The 11,596-nt window shown below is 29.5% G+C and overlaps 2 protein-coding genes across 4 annotated transcripts in view; one reads left to right on the top strand and one right to left on the bottom strand.

Moving 5' to 3' along the window:
* LOC143201575 (protein Wnt-4) overlaps positions 1-11,596 on the top strand; it is a 112,733-nt gene that overhangs the window by 8,270 nt on the left and 92,867 nt on the right. Inside the window, exon 1 of one of the 2 annotated variants that reach the window (XM_076412710.1) lies at positions 3,955-4,296. The exons of the other annotated variant lie outside the window; for it this stretch is intronic. Within the exon in view, the coding sequence (XP_076268825.1) occupies positions 4,208-4,296 (89 nt within the window). The 5' untranslated portion in view covers positions 3,955-4,207. Of the gene's footprint in view, positions 1-3,954; positions 4,297-11,596 lie in introns of those variants that run through there. 2 annotated transcript variants of the gene reach the window in all.
* LOC143201580 (uncharacterized) lies at positions 1,389-2,156 on the bottom strand. 2 transcript variants are annotated; one of them, XM_076412716.1, is made up of 3 exons: positions 1,979-2,156; positions 1,706-1,936; positions 1,389-1,650 (listed from the first exon to the last, which is right to left on the bottom strand). In XM_076412716.1, exons 1-3 carry the CDS (start codon positions 2,037-2,039, stop codon positions 1,514-1,516), a joined length of 429 nt encoding a protein of 142 aa, XP_076268831.1. In that variant the 5' UTR covers positions 2,040-2,156; the 3' UTR covers positions 1,389-1,513. The 2 variants fall into 2 exon arrangements, with proteins under 2 accessions (XP_076268831.1, XP_076268832.1); XM_076412717.1 differs by having other exon boundaries at positions 1,706-1,918; positions 1,979-2,155.

Below are 11,596 nucleotides of genomic sequence, written 5' to 3'. Positions count from 1 at the left end.
AACTAGTGTGTTGGTATTAGGTTTTTTCTCTCTATTTCATAGATAATGAGGTACTTTTTTATATATTTTAAAGTCTCCTTTTCATCTGGACTGGGCCTAAAGTTTAACGTGGGCTCCGAACCACGGTCCTCAGCATTAAGCCTACCGACTGGCGAGTGACCAACTTTAGAAATCATACCAGAAGACATCCGGTCTTACCAAGCCTGGTTACTGGCGTAACTAGGATCATTTTCCTTGTCGCATTTTACACTCTTGCCTAGGACAATCACAAACATCAAACAATCATGAACATAAATTTGCGACCATGCCCCAGCAGGATTCGAACCCGCAACTATCGCAACAGTATGTGGACCGTCCTGTTGCCTTTACCACTGCGCCAACCAAGCCGGTCATTTAATTTTCATTCATATAACAAAAACAAGTTGTTAAAATGCAACATTAGAAATATGAATTCTTTGTTTTTTTCTCACCATAACATATTGTTTTTAAATTTTCAGTTCATTTGACAAATAAGTTTTCTTCTATTCTTTTAATTATTCTTCGATATAGATTAGACTATTAGAATTTGGGCCATTTTAAAACTTTTCTTTGTAGGTTTTACGTAAAATTCATTTGTCCCCAGTAATATTTTGACATAATCTATCATTTTATGGACAGAAACAATGGCAACATTTGAAGATGACCTGCTACATTTCACTGTGTAAAAAGTTATTTTAATCAATTCTGATAAGCTCTGATTTTATTAAAAAATATGAACAAGATATAAAATAGAAGTAAATGCAACAGTTTCATTTATCGAAAACCTCTGACCCCCGTAAATTCCAAAAATGATAATAATAATAAGTATTTCCATGAAATAATCATGAATTGCCATGGCATTGCTTAAGATTAAGGAACTATTGACGATGTACAAGTTTACTTGTTTCTATTTTTAGCTGGTTTAATATATAGGGATTCTTATTTTTATTCTTACATTATCTAATATAATAATAAAAATAAATAATACATTCTCCTAAACCTAAACATCAATATTCAATAAAATTTAGGTTATAGATCCCAAACATTATTGTAGCATTGTCATTGAACAGTTATTGATAAATTCTATGTATTTTATTTTTATAAAGCATTTTGTTATTGTTTACTTCAAGCTGTTATTGTCGATTGCTATAAAACTATTATATCCTATGACGGAAATGTCAACTAGCGATTAAATATTCAATGTACTATTTAAAATCAAGTGTGCTATTATTAAATGTAACATAACATCGTCAATAAGCAATAAAAAATACGGGAAATCTTAGGTGTGTTATTTGTCCTTCCACGTTCATTTGACACTGAACACATTGAATTTATTCAATTAACATATCACGTCACAATAATATCTCCACTTGTTCGTTTATAGGTTTTATTCTCGTAATAACATAATTTCATAGTATAGGTTAGGTTGAGAGTCTCATTCTTTACCGACATGGTTTAATTAAATATGTACATAGAAAAAAGCGTTTGGGGTTATTTAATTTTTGGTGTTGTTCTTCATTTCTTCTAGCATTCTTCTGACGAAAAAATAGTCCATGTTAGATAAAACGAAGGCAGTGTTAAAAGCATCAATTTTATCTTGCAACTGATCTTTGATTTTCTCTTGACCGGCATCTTCAAAAGAAACGTGGCTGTGTAAATAAATATCAACGGCATTATTCATTCTTACTGATTTTATCTTTTGACATTTCTTCGGCATTGCTACCGTTGAAACAACACACCATGGGGTAGGAACCATCAAAACCGCACTCTTGCTTTCTTAAAAATTTTACCGCTGCCGGCTGAAGAGGTTTCCTCAGACTTTTAATCAAGTTCATGTAACTGGGACATGTTGTCATCCGAACACAATGTTCTCCATCTCTACAACTTGTATATGTTGATGCTGAAACACCTCCAAACTCTATTTAACCATCTCCAGTTGAACGTTTCACTTCAAACTTACCGTAAACTGTAACACTTGCCACAAAAACAATCAAAATATTTACTATGAAGAACCCGAACATTTTTTCGTCCACTTTATCAGATAAAATGTTAAAATACAATCGTATGAATTGAGTTCAATGAAAATAAAGTCGTTCTATGTTATCCCTAAATAAGTGTCATTTAATTGTTTTGAATATTAAAGAAAAACTGTAAAGTAATTAGAAAACTGAATAATTAGATGATATTATGGTGCCATCTAGTTTGGTATGGAGACATTATAACAATAAACGACAAAATAGATTGCTACACTTTCGCTCGCTGTAATACGCAGTTATTTTGAGAGATGTCGCGCCGGATAACCCTAAATAAAATGCCAAATAATCTTTCATTAATTAAAGAGTATATATTATCCGGTTCTTTATTCTACATGTATCTTAATACTAATTAATAATGTTATACTATTTTTTGTAAGTAAGTAATTTTGGATATTGTATAGGGTGTGTTATTTATTGATTTATTTATAATTTCCCTGATAATTTTGACGTTTTCTAAAACTAATACATTAAAACAGGCAGATTTAGAATGCCATCTCCCCAGTATAAGTTGTAACCAAGTTTTGTTCGTTCTAAACACCTGAGAGTGCGCAAAGCGGTTTTTTTTACTACAGGAAATACATAGGACAGGAATACAGTAAAAAATTATAAATGAAAAGATTATTTGTCCAAGTTATACTTAAAAATACAATAATTGAATTTACTGAATATTGTAAATATCTGTTAGAATTTTGAGTAAGAAACCTCCTTTTCTTCATTATATATTTTTATAAGAACTTAATTACATATTTCAATTAAATTATCGACATAGATTTTAATGTATAATACTGCGTTATGACATAATACTTTGGAAAATAATTAATTTTATTTAAACCATCATATCCTGAAAAATAATACTCATATTATGATTTTATACAGTTATACTCAAAATAGAAAAAAATATATAGCCTGTCACAAAGACGTCAGACAAAATTTCAAATTAAAGAAAAATAACAGAAATCTGTAATGTTGTTACCACTAGTGATTCGGACGGGCAAAATATGGTTATGGGTCTGCCCATTCTATATTTCTATGTTTTGTGAACTAATACTCTCAAAGAAAAAATACTCTTGACATTGACATTTTTAAATGCTAAGTCATTGCTGCCAGATATCTTTGTTTAATTCTTGTATACTTTGGGGGATATTAAAGAATGAGTGATTTTTCAATGAAGTTAATTTTATACCCTCTATAGGTTGAGGATGTATTCTGAAGAGCGGTTATTTCATGTGGGTTTTAGGTCTTTATTTTTGTTGGTTTCTTTTCTTGTCCAGAATAAAAACGAAGTGTGCTCTGAATACATATTTTGGGGGAATTATTTGTATTTGTCAATTGGTTTATACTATATTTTTTACAAAAGGATACAGGAAACTATAATATAGATATTTGTGATATTTTAGTATCGCCGTTACCCGTTAGATGGCACAGTAAGCTATCTCATTTGTTAAGTTCATTACTAAAGAATTTTTGTGTATATTATTGTTTTTTTGAAGATTCATACTAGGTTTTTGAATTGTGTAGTGATTGTTTGGTAATAAATATCAGTTTTATGCTGAAGTAATTGACATTTATGGGGTAACTTTGTTTTAGAAATATTTCTTGTTGTATTAAAGAGGATTTCAATCAAGCTTGAGAAATATTTTATGGATATCGGTGTCAGAAATGGTAATGTGTCAAATTTTGATTTTCAACAAATTGGAGATTAATATGTTGTGATATATACTGAAGTTTTTATGCAGTTTACTGTTAATGTAATTAATTTTGAGGTTTTTATTGCGGACATGTTTTAAAAAGCTTTTGTTTCTGGGATAATTTCGTTTTTTTCGTGAACTGTTGCCGGTGGATGATATTATCAACAAATTGGGTGGATTTAACGGGATTCCGTCGTAGCACGTGTAAGGGGGCGCGGCCTGTACACGCCTTCCAGTCTGGGCCGTGCCGTAACCGCCCTTCCTTTCCCTCTAACTTCATCAGCCATCCAGTCTGGTTCGCGTTGTGGAATCTTGCGGTCGTCGCGTACGCTAGTCCGATACGGGTTTGAGATCGCAGTTTACGAGACGGATTTTGTGCGCTTGGTGATCGAGAGGAAGTTTGTGTTAGGGCCCTGGGGGGCAGTACCGCGGAGGCGCTTTTATTGGGGGGCAGCTACCATCCCGATGAGGTGCGACAAATTCTTGCGGTTTCTCGCCGCTGCCGGCGTCTTCTTCTGGTCGACGCTGGTTCCGGTCACCGTAGCTGATTGGTGGTGAGTCGTTGATTTGGTTGGTTTTGTCTATCGAAGTCGAAAAAGAACGCCGGCAACTCTTATTAAACAACAAAAAAATGGAAAGTTCCTAGTTAATATTCTCTCCCGACAACAGCATCAAAAGATTTATTATCGCATGATCGGAATTAAAAGAACTTTGGCCGTGGTACCGCCGTACACGTAAAAGACAAGAAAATATCGTTTTTTTTCCTAATATAACCCATTACTTAATAGCCAGATATTGATGTACAATCATGAGCTCATTATTTTCGTCGATGTAACAGATTTAACTCTACAACAACGTTTTTGTTCATTGTTATTCACGTCAGAAGTACCGAAATGTTTACGATATAGTGGATTCTTTGAAAACGCCACAGTTTTAATGAGTTATTTCTTTGGTTTTCTTCATCATTATTTGATTGTGATACACATAGTTGTTGTAGTAATCAAAATTATTTTAAGAACTAGACGATCCTATTTCTAGTACTATCAAGGTTTGTTCAAGAACCGAAAGTACCAAGTATGAAGATGCATTCAAAAAAATGGTCTAAACATTACATAATAACATATACAATTCATTGGATATGATGAAAAAATATTACAGATTATAATAGCCAGAAACTATCAAAATATCGAACAAGAAAATTAATGGAGTTGATTGATTTGATCTTAAGTGATTGCCTAAGGCATCAAAATATAGACAAATAGTTATTCAAACGAAGTTATATACAAAAAATGATCTAAATATTCTAGAACAACATACAGAAATCATTTGGATTCAGGAATAAAAGTACTAGACTTTGTTAATAACCAGAAACTGACAAAATGTCAACTGAGGCTCTGAGCATGTCATTCATTTCTTCTATTTGACTAAATGTACCAGAGTCTGCTGAACTCAATCTTAAATGGTTGCCTAAAGCATCAAAATATGGACAAATAGTCACAAAAATCAAGGCTCATATAAAAATGGTTTAAAAGTTTTAGAATAACCCCTAATTCATTGGAGTTCACGGAACCAACCACAGCTTATTAACAACCAGTAACTGCATAAACTTCAGACAAGAAAATTACTAGAATTCGAGCAAATGAAGATATCTGGAAACTTTGTTTTTGTTTCCTTTTATTTAACTCTATATAATTGGTATACGAACAAAAGAGTCACCAATAAAAAAAGAAACTCTCATCTTGAAGGGCCCGAATCCGGCTTCTCTCGTAGAGAAACACATTTTGTAGAAAAAAAATCAGTATAACTATATCGCGAAAAAATAATCGAATCCTCAACCATCGAAAACAATTTCGCAAAGCCTCGCCATAAAAAGATCGTAGTACTAAGTCTCGATATTTCTTGATTTATTGTAACTAATCGGAAATCACAACTGTGTCAAATAATCGATAATATAGATCAATAAAATTCTTTCGAATTATCCGTTCTTTTGCTCCTTGGCGTTTGTTGCGAGCTTGTGTGTGTGTGTGTGTGTGTGTATTTGTGTGAGTGTGTATACGGTCACAATCAATCATACTGTCACGCCGATTCAACGGACTGATAAGTTAGATACGCGTTTTTTATGAGTGTATAATAGTTTATTAAATGATATTTAAAGGCTTAAAACGGTTTTTATAAATATGGGAGAGGTAATTGTTTGAAAATCAGGTATTAGTGCTAATCTCTTGGATATTGATAAAAATGTGGGTCCTACTAAGGTCAATTCAGTACAAACACCAGTGGAGAACTTTGTATTATGATATTATTTAATTCTCGATTAATAAGATTTATATAACACAACTAAAGAAAATCGAAAGACTATTTCTAAACAATCCGAGCTCGATTAACCCTTACTGAAATACCATTTTAAATAAATTATTTGTATGGTCACAGTTGTAATGGAATTTTGTTACATTAAGGCTTAATTAAGACAAAAATCATAGTTGTTTTGGACCTTGATAATAATAAAATATTCAGTGGAAACAAAAGAATCTAGGATTAAAAGGTATTGATAAAATAACGATTGTAATAGTGCAGTTTTATTAAAAATAAACGTTTAAAATTCTTTTATTATTGCACATATATGTGATAATAAAAACAAGGATACAGTATTGACGATTATTGAATAGCAGAAATTATACTAGGACATTTTACATCAAAATTAGTATCTAGTAAACTTTATGTACTTTATTTATATTTCTAAGAAAAAGAAGATTGGTAAGGATACTGGAACAGTTTTGATCAAAAGAAAGACCAAAGTCTCTGTTGCATAACAACGATCTAATAGTGAGTATGCAGATTATCATAGATATATGATAATTTAATCATATGTATTATATTCATTCATATTTTTGAAAAAGATGCAATGCAAGAGTGGGTATTTTATAGGTTTCCACGCTATAATTTCTTATAGAAATCGTGATTCATTTGAATCTCTATTTGGAATAATTGCTGATTTTTAATATATCATTTCATTCATAATATTTAACATAACAATAATAAGATTTTAAACAATTGATTGACAGAAAATTAATACGTTTATTCATTATTTGAACACTAAATCATTGCTGAGTCCTATACTATAAAAGAAACAACATTTGAGTTATATCAGTAATTATAGGTAATCACATACATTATATAATTACTGATTATTACTATAACCTTAATTTTATTTCTAATATATATGCAAATAATTGAACTTAATAAATACTACATCTCTTTTTGAGATATTTGCTGGTTCTTAATATAATACTGCTTTTATTACAAATTCAATCGGTAATATATTTTTAAACTATTCATTAACAATAAATTAAATGTATTAATTTCATTATTTCATTCACTATTTTAACAATAAATCATCGCTGATTATTTACAGCGTAACATAAATAACGTGACAATTATGTAACAAATATAAGTGGTAATATACATTACATGATTACTGACTCTTAGCATAAATTTGATTTTATTATAACTTTGTCTATGAATAATTGATGTACTAGATTAATAAATACTATATCTCTATTTAAAATAATTGCTGATTCTTAATATAACACATTTTGTCAATCAGCAATAACCCATTAAGCTATATTTTAACAGTAAATAAAAACATTTTTTCTTTATTTAAATAATAAATTCAGTCGAATTCGTCAACTCAGTTATCATAATATTTAAATTATTGGTTAAAGTTTAGTGTATTATATGCTTTTTTAAAAATTTAACACAAATATAATTTGAATTATCTGTAAATTTAGATTAGTAAATTATTGCTGATTCTTAATATTATGTTGGTAACAATATAACATAATAATTATCTGTAACTTTAGAATAATATATTATTGCTGATTCTTAATATATTAAGAGGAATAGATATCAGTGTATTATATGCTTTTTTTAAACTTAACACAAATATAATTTGAATTATCTGTAAATTTAGATTAGTAAATTATTGCTGATTCTTAATATTATGTTGGTAACAATATAACATAATAATTATCCGTAAATTTAGAATAGTGTATTATCGCTGATTCTTAATATATTAAGAGACATAGATATCAGTGTATTAAATGCTTTTTTTTAAATTTAATACCAATATAATTTGAATTATCTGTAAATTTAGATTAGTAAATTATTGCTGATTCTTAATATTATGTTGGTTACAATATAACATAATAATTATCTGTAAATTTAGAACAGTATGTTATCGCTGATTCTTAATATATTAAGAGGAATAGATATCAGTGTATTATTTGCTTTTTTTTAAACTTAACACAAATACAGTTTGAATTATCTGTAAATTTAGATTAGTAAATTATAGCTGATTCTTAATATGATGTTGTTAACAACATAACAGTGAATAGTTTATAGGGTACCACGATGTTATTTCTTGTTTTTCTGTTAATACTTTGATTTTGTCGTACGAATCATAATTAATTCGAGAATTTACTTACGGACCACTAATTAAAGCGCCACAAAACATATATTGATAAATAATAAGAACACGGATGGCTTTATGCAATTACGATCGTCCATATTAATTGGTACAAAACGTGTTGTAATATCAGCGTGGCTAGAAACAAAAAAGAAACATTCGGTTCCATTAAGGATCACTTGATTAAATTAATAGAAAAAAATAGGTATATGTTTCGCTCTCTGGTCATACTTTAATTGCTTCAAGAACTGGTATTTCTAGCTTGTCAGCTATTAACATAATTCCACAATATATCTCAGGCTGTTAATTAAGATGTAATTGAAAAGATTCTGCGGTACGTAAAAATAATTTAAATTGGTTTTCTCATTTGCCTACTATTTTAATCATATCTCAATAAAAAAAAGTACTACATATAGATAATGTTAATAACCCTTGTAGGTTTAATTAAAACTATGAATTTGGTTTTAGGGGTTTGGTTTTTAGTGTCGTCGTCGAACAATTATTTATCACGACTTTAACAACATTTTTTAATTTAATTTTTAACTAAAATTTAACATAACCTAACTGTTTTCGCAGTCCTTTATATAGAATAACTCATTCAATGTATATAGATGGTAATCTTGGAGAGATCAAAGAATAACGTCAATTAAACAAATTGAACTTGAACTTGAATGCTTGGACGTACATTGCAAGATTTGTGAAAGATACACTGTTGCAACTCTAATTTTGTATTTACATTTTGTTGAGGTAATATAATTATTTCATACACAAAATTAGCGGCGCATAATGCGAAAATATTAGTATAAGATATGAAATATTAATAAAATATTATCATTTTATAACACCAATCTTGTAGATTGTTATGGAACAAAGGATATCTTAAATAATATGGAAACAGAACTTATTTGAAGATTATAGTAAAGGTAAGAATGAAGTATGGTAATTTTGTGCCTATTTGTTATTATATTATATCTTTCTGATTTTACAGATATTTCAAAAAAAAGCTATAACGAAACTAAAAATTAACGAAGTATCATTGATTTTCAGCATAGTGTAAATATAAGGTGTATTTAATAGAAAGAGGTTGGAAATTAGTATTGATATGTAAAATTTTTGCATATGCCCTAATAATAATGTTGAATAATTATATAATATTGGATATAACATGTTACATTATCTACTATTATGTGAGCCTTGAAAATAATCCAACCCTGATACTTTTGTTGATATTGCCACATCTAGAATATATTATAATAATACAATTTTTATTTATAGTTTAATTTTAGTTACATTTTCGAATGTATTTTGTTGCAGTTATATGTAGTATACCAATAGATACTTACTGGTATTAATATATATTCGTAAACCCAATTTGTTGTCTCAGCTTTCCTATAATTTCTTCATTTCATCGATTACCTATGAAAAAACTAGTCATTTGTTATTTTTTTTCTGCATTTCATTAAATCTCCCTGAATCTTTTCCTTAAACCTGAAAACATAACTACGAAATTAACAAATAATAAAAATAATCAAATGTAGAATATAGTAACGCGCATGCGCAGAACGAACCAATCATATACTACATCTTGTTCACATCCCTGTAGTCTGCGGGACACCCCCTCCATCAACGAATACCCTGAACTCTATCGTATCAGTCGGGCTACCTGACTCCTTTATCTCCACATCGATTACCTCACAACCACTATTTTATCATCTAATAACGATCTGACTACGTTCTGTCGAAGCAGAGAAGAAAAAAAAACGAAGAAGAAATCCTCACGGCTGACCAAGTTACATGTGTCCATTATTCTGGTCCTCGGAGCCGTCGATACCGATTAGCTGACGCCCCACTGAACGGGCCCGAAGAGACAACGAGAGATCAGGTGTTACCATTTACTCAAAATGTGAATGACTACCTTTCTGTAAACGTTCGATATAATCGCCGTGTATAGTATGTCGTTGTTTTGCATAGATAAGATCACCATCTGACATTCGGTCGAGATGGGAGAACGGTCCCGGAAAATACATGTTGTCTATCGATGGCTCTGATCTCGTTCTTTCCTATCCTCACAATATATAAACACTAAATAATATTCCAATCTAATTTTAATCAATTATTCTCTGTCCATAAGTTTCATTATTTATATCATCTATAACAAAATACATTCACACTATGTAAAGATTAATAAATACTATATTAATAACTGAAATTGCTGATTCTTAACAACCTTCGCTTCTTATGTACTTATATTGCGTGTTATATCAGTAAGTATCTGTAGCAATATATAGGATTGCTGTATCGCAAATTAATTCGTTGTATGAACAACAAATAATTGCTGATTCTTTGCATCATAAGAGAAAAAAAACATCGATATGGATTTATTTATTTTTATAAGTAAGTAAGTTAGTATATGATTGCTGATTCTTAATATAACACTGAACCTATTTTAGTTTTCAGCAATAACATTTTAAGTTATTTATTAACAGTAAATGATTGCTGATTATTTATGTCTGAACATAAACTAAACATTTAAATCATCTGATAATATTGTTGATTTCTGATTCTTTATATAACTATTTACTATTGATTAATATTAGTGCTGAGAAATATCGACTGAAATCGACTATCGATTGTTTAGTGACGACTACTTTTTACTATCAACTGTTTCAGTCGCTATTTTTGGTTCGACTGATTTTACCACTTTTTACTAGTGACTGTTTTCAGTCGCTGTTTTCGGTCCGACTGATTTTGTTACTATTTACTATGGACTGTTTCAGTCGTGGTACTTTTAGTTACCATTTTTGTTTCATTCGACTGATTTTAAACGTTCTGGCTCTGTCGTCCTTGACAAAAATGTACCCAACTTATGCTTACCTAGATTTATATGTAATACATATAGTTTTATGATTTTTTTAGTAGTTTCCTTATAAATAACAATATATTGTATATTAATATAGCAGCATTTTGGAACGATATTTTTCAAAATTGTTAATGTAATAGGGTAAAAAGATTAAAATTGTGAATGATAATTATTAAAATGCTTTTAAAATAGTAATTACTATTTTCAGTCGCTAGATTTTTGACTATCGACTGTTTCGACAATTTTCGACAAATTAATCCGTTTATATGCATTATTTGATGAACAATAAATGATTGCTGATTCTTTTTTCTTCCTTTTTGTAATTAATTACAAATATTATTTAAATTATCAGTAAGTAGATTGGTATATGATTGCTGATTCTTAATATAATTTATGAATATGATGATGTTTCGAAAGAAAAGAATAATATTTCTTATCTGCTGGTTCAAAATTATTTTAATTCGATAAAATAAGCTAAAGAATGTCTATTTTGTTTTGCTTAGTAAAAACTTATTCTGATTTAATAAAA

Source organism: Rhynchophorus ferrugineus, unplaced genomic scaffold (genome assembly GCF_030347505.1).
Source record: "Rhynchophorus ferrugineus isolate W39M unplaced genomic scaffold, kcgeb_rfMv2 rfM8, whole genome shotgun sequence".
In the NCBI taxonomy this organism is placed as follows: domain Eukaryota; kingdom Metazoa; phylum Arthropoda; class Insecta; order Coleoptera; family Curculionidae; genus Rhynchophorus; species Rhynchophorus ferrugineus.
Note: the sequence above shows the minus strand (reverse complement) of the source record. Positions and strands in the feature narration are given on the sequence as shown.

Bases quoted from the DNA above. Each gene is read 5' to 3' on its own strand.
- LOC143201580 (XM_076412716.1), bottom strand. From the start codon at position 2,039: ATGTTCGGGTTCTTCATAGTAAATATTTTGATTGTTTTTGTGGCAAGT. The intron at 1,937-1,978 runs GTAAGTTTGAAG...ATGGTTAAATAG, and splicing joins GGCAAGTGTTACAGTTTACG to AGTTTGGAGGTGTTTCAGCA. The intron at 1,651-1,705 runs GTAAGAATGAAT...TTTCTTTTGAAG, and splicing joins AATGTCAAAAGATAAAATCA to ATGCCGGTCAAGAGAAAATC.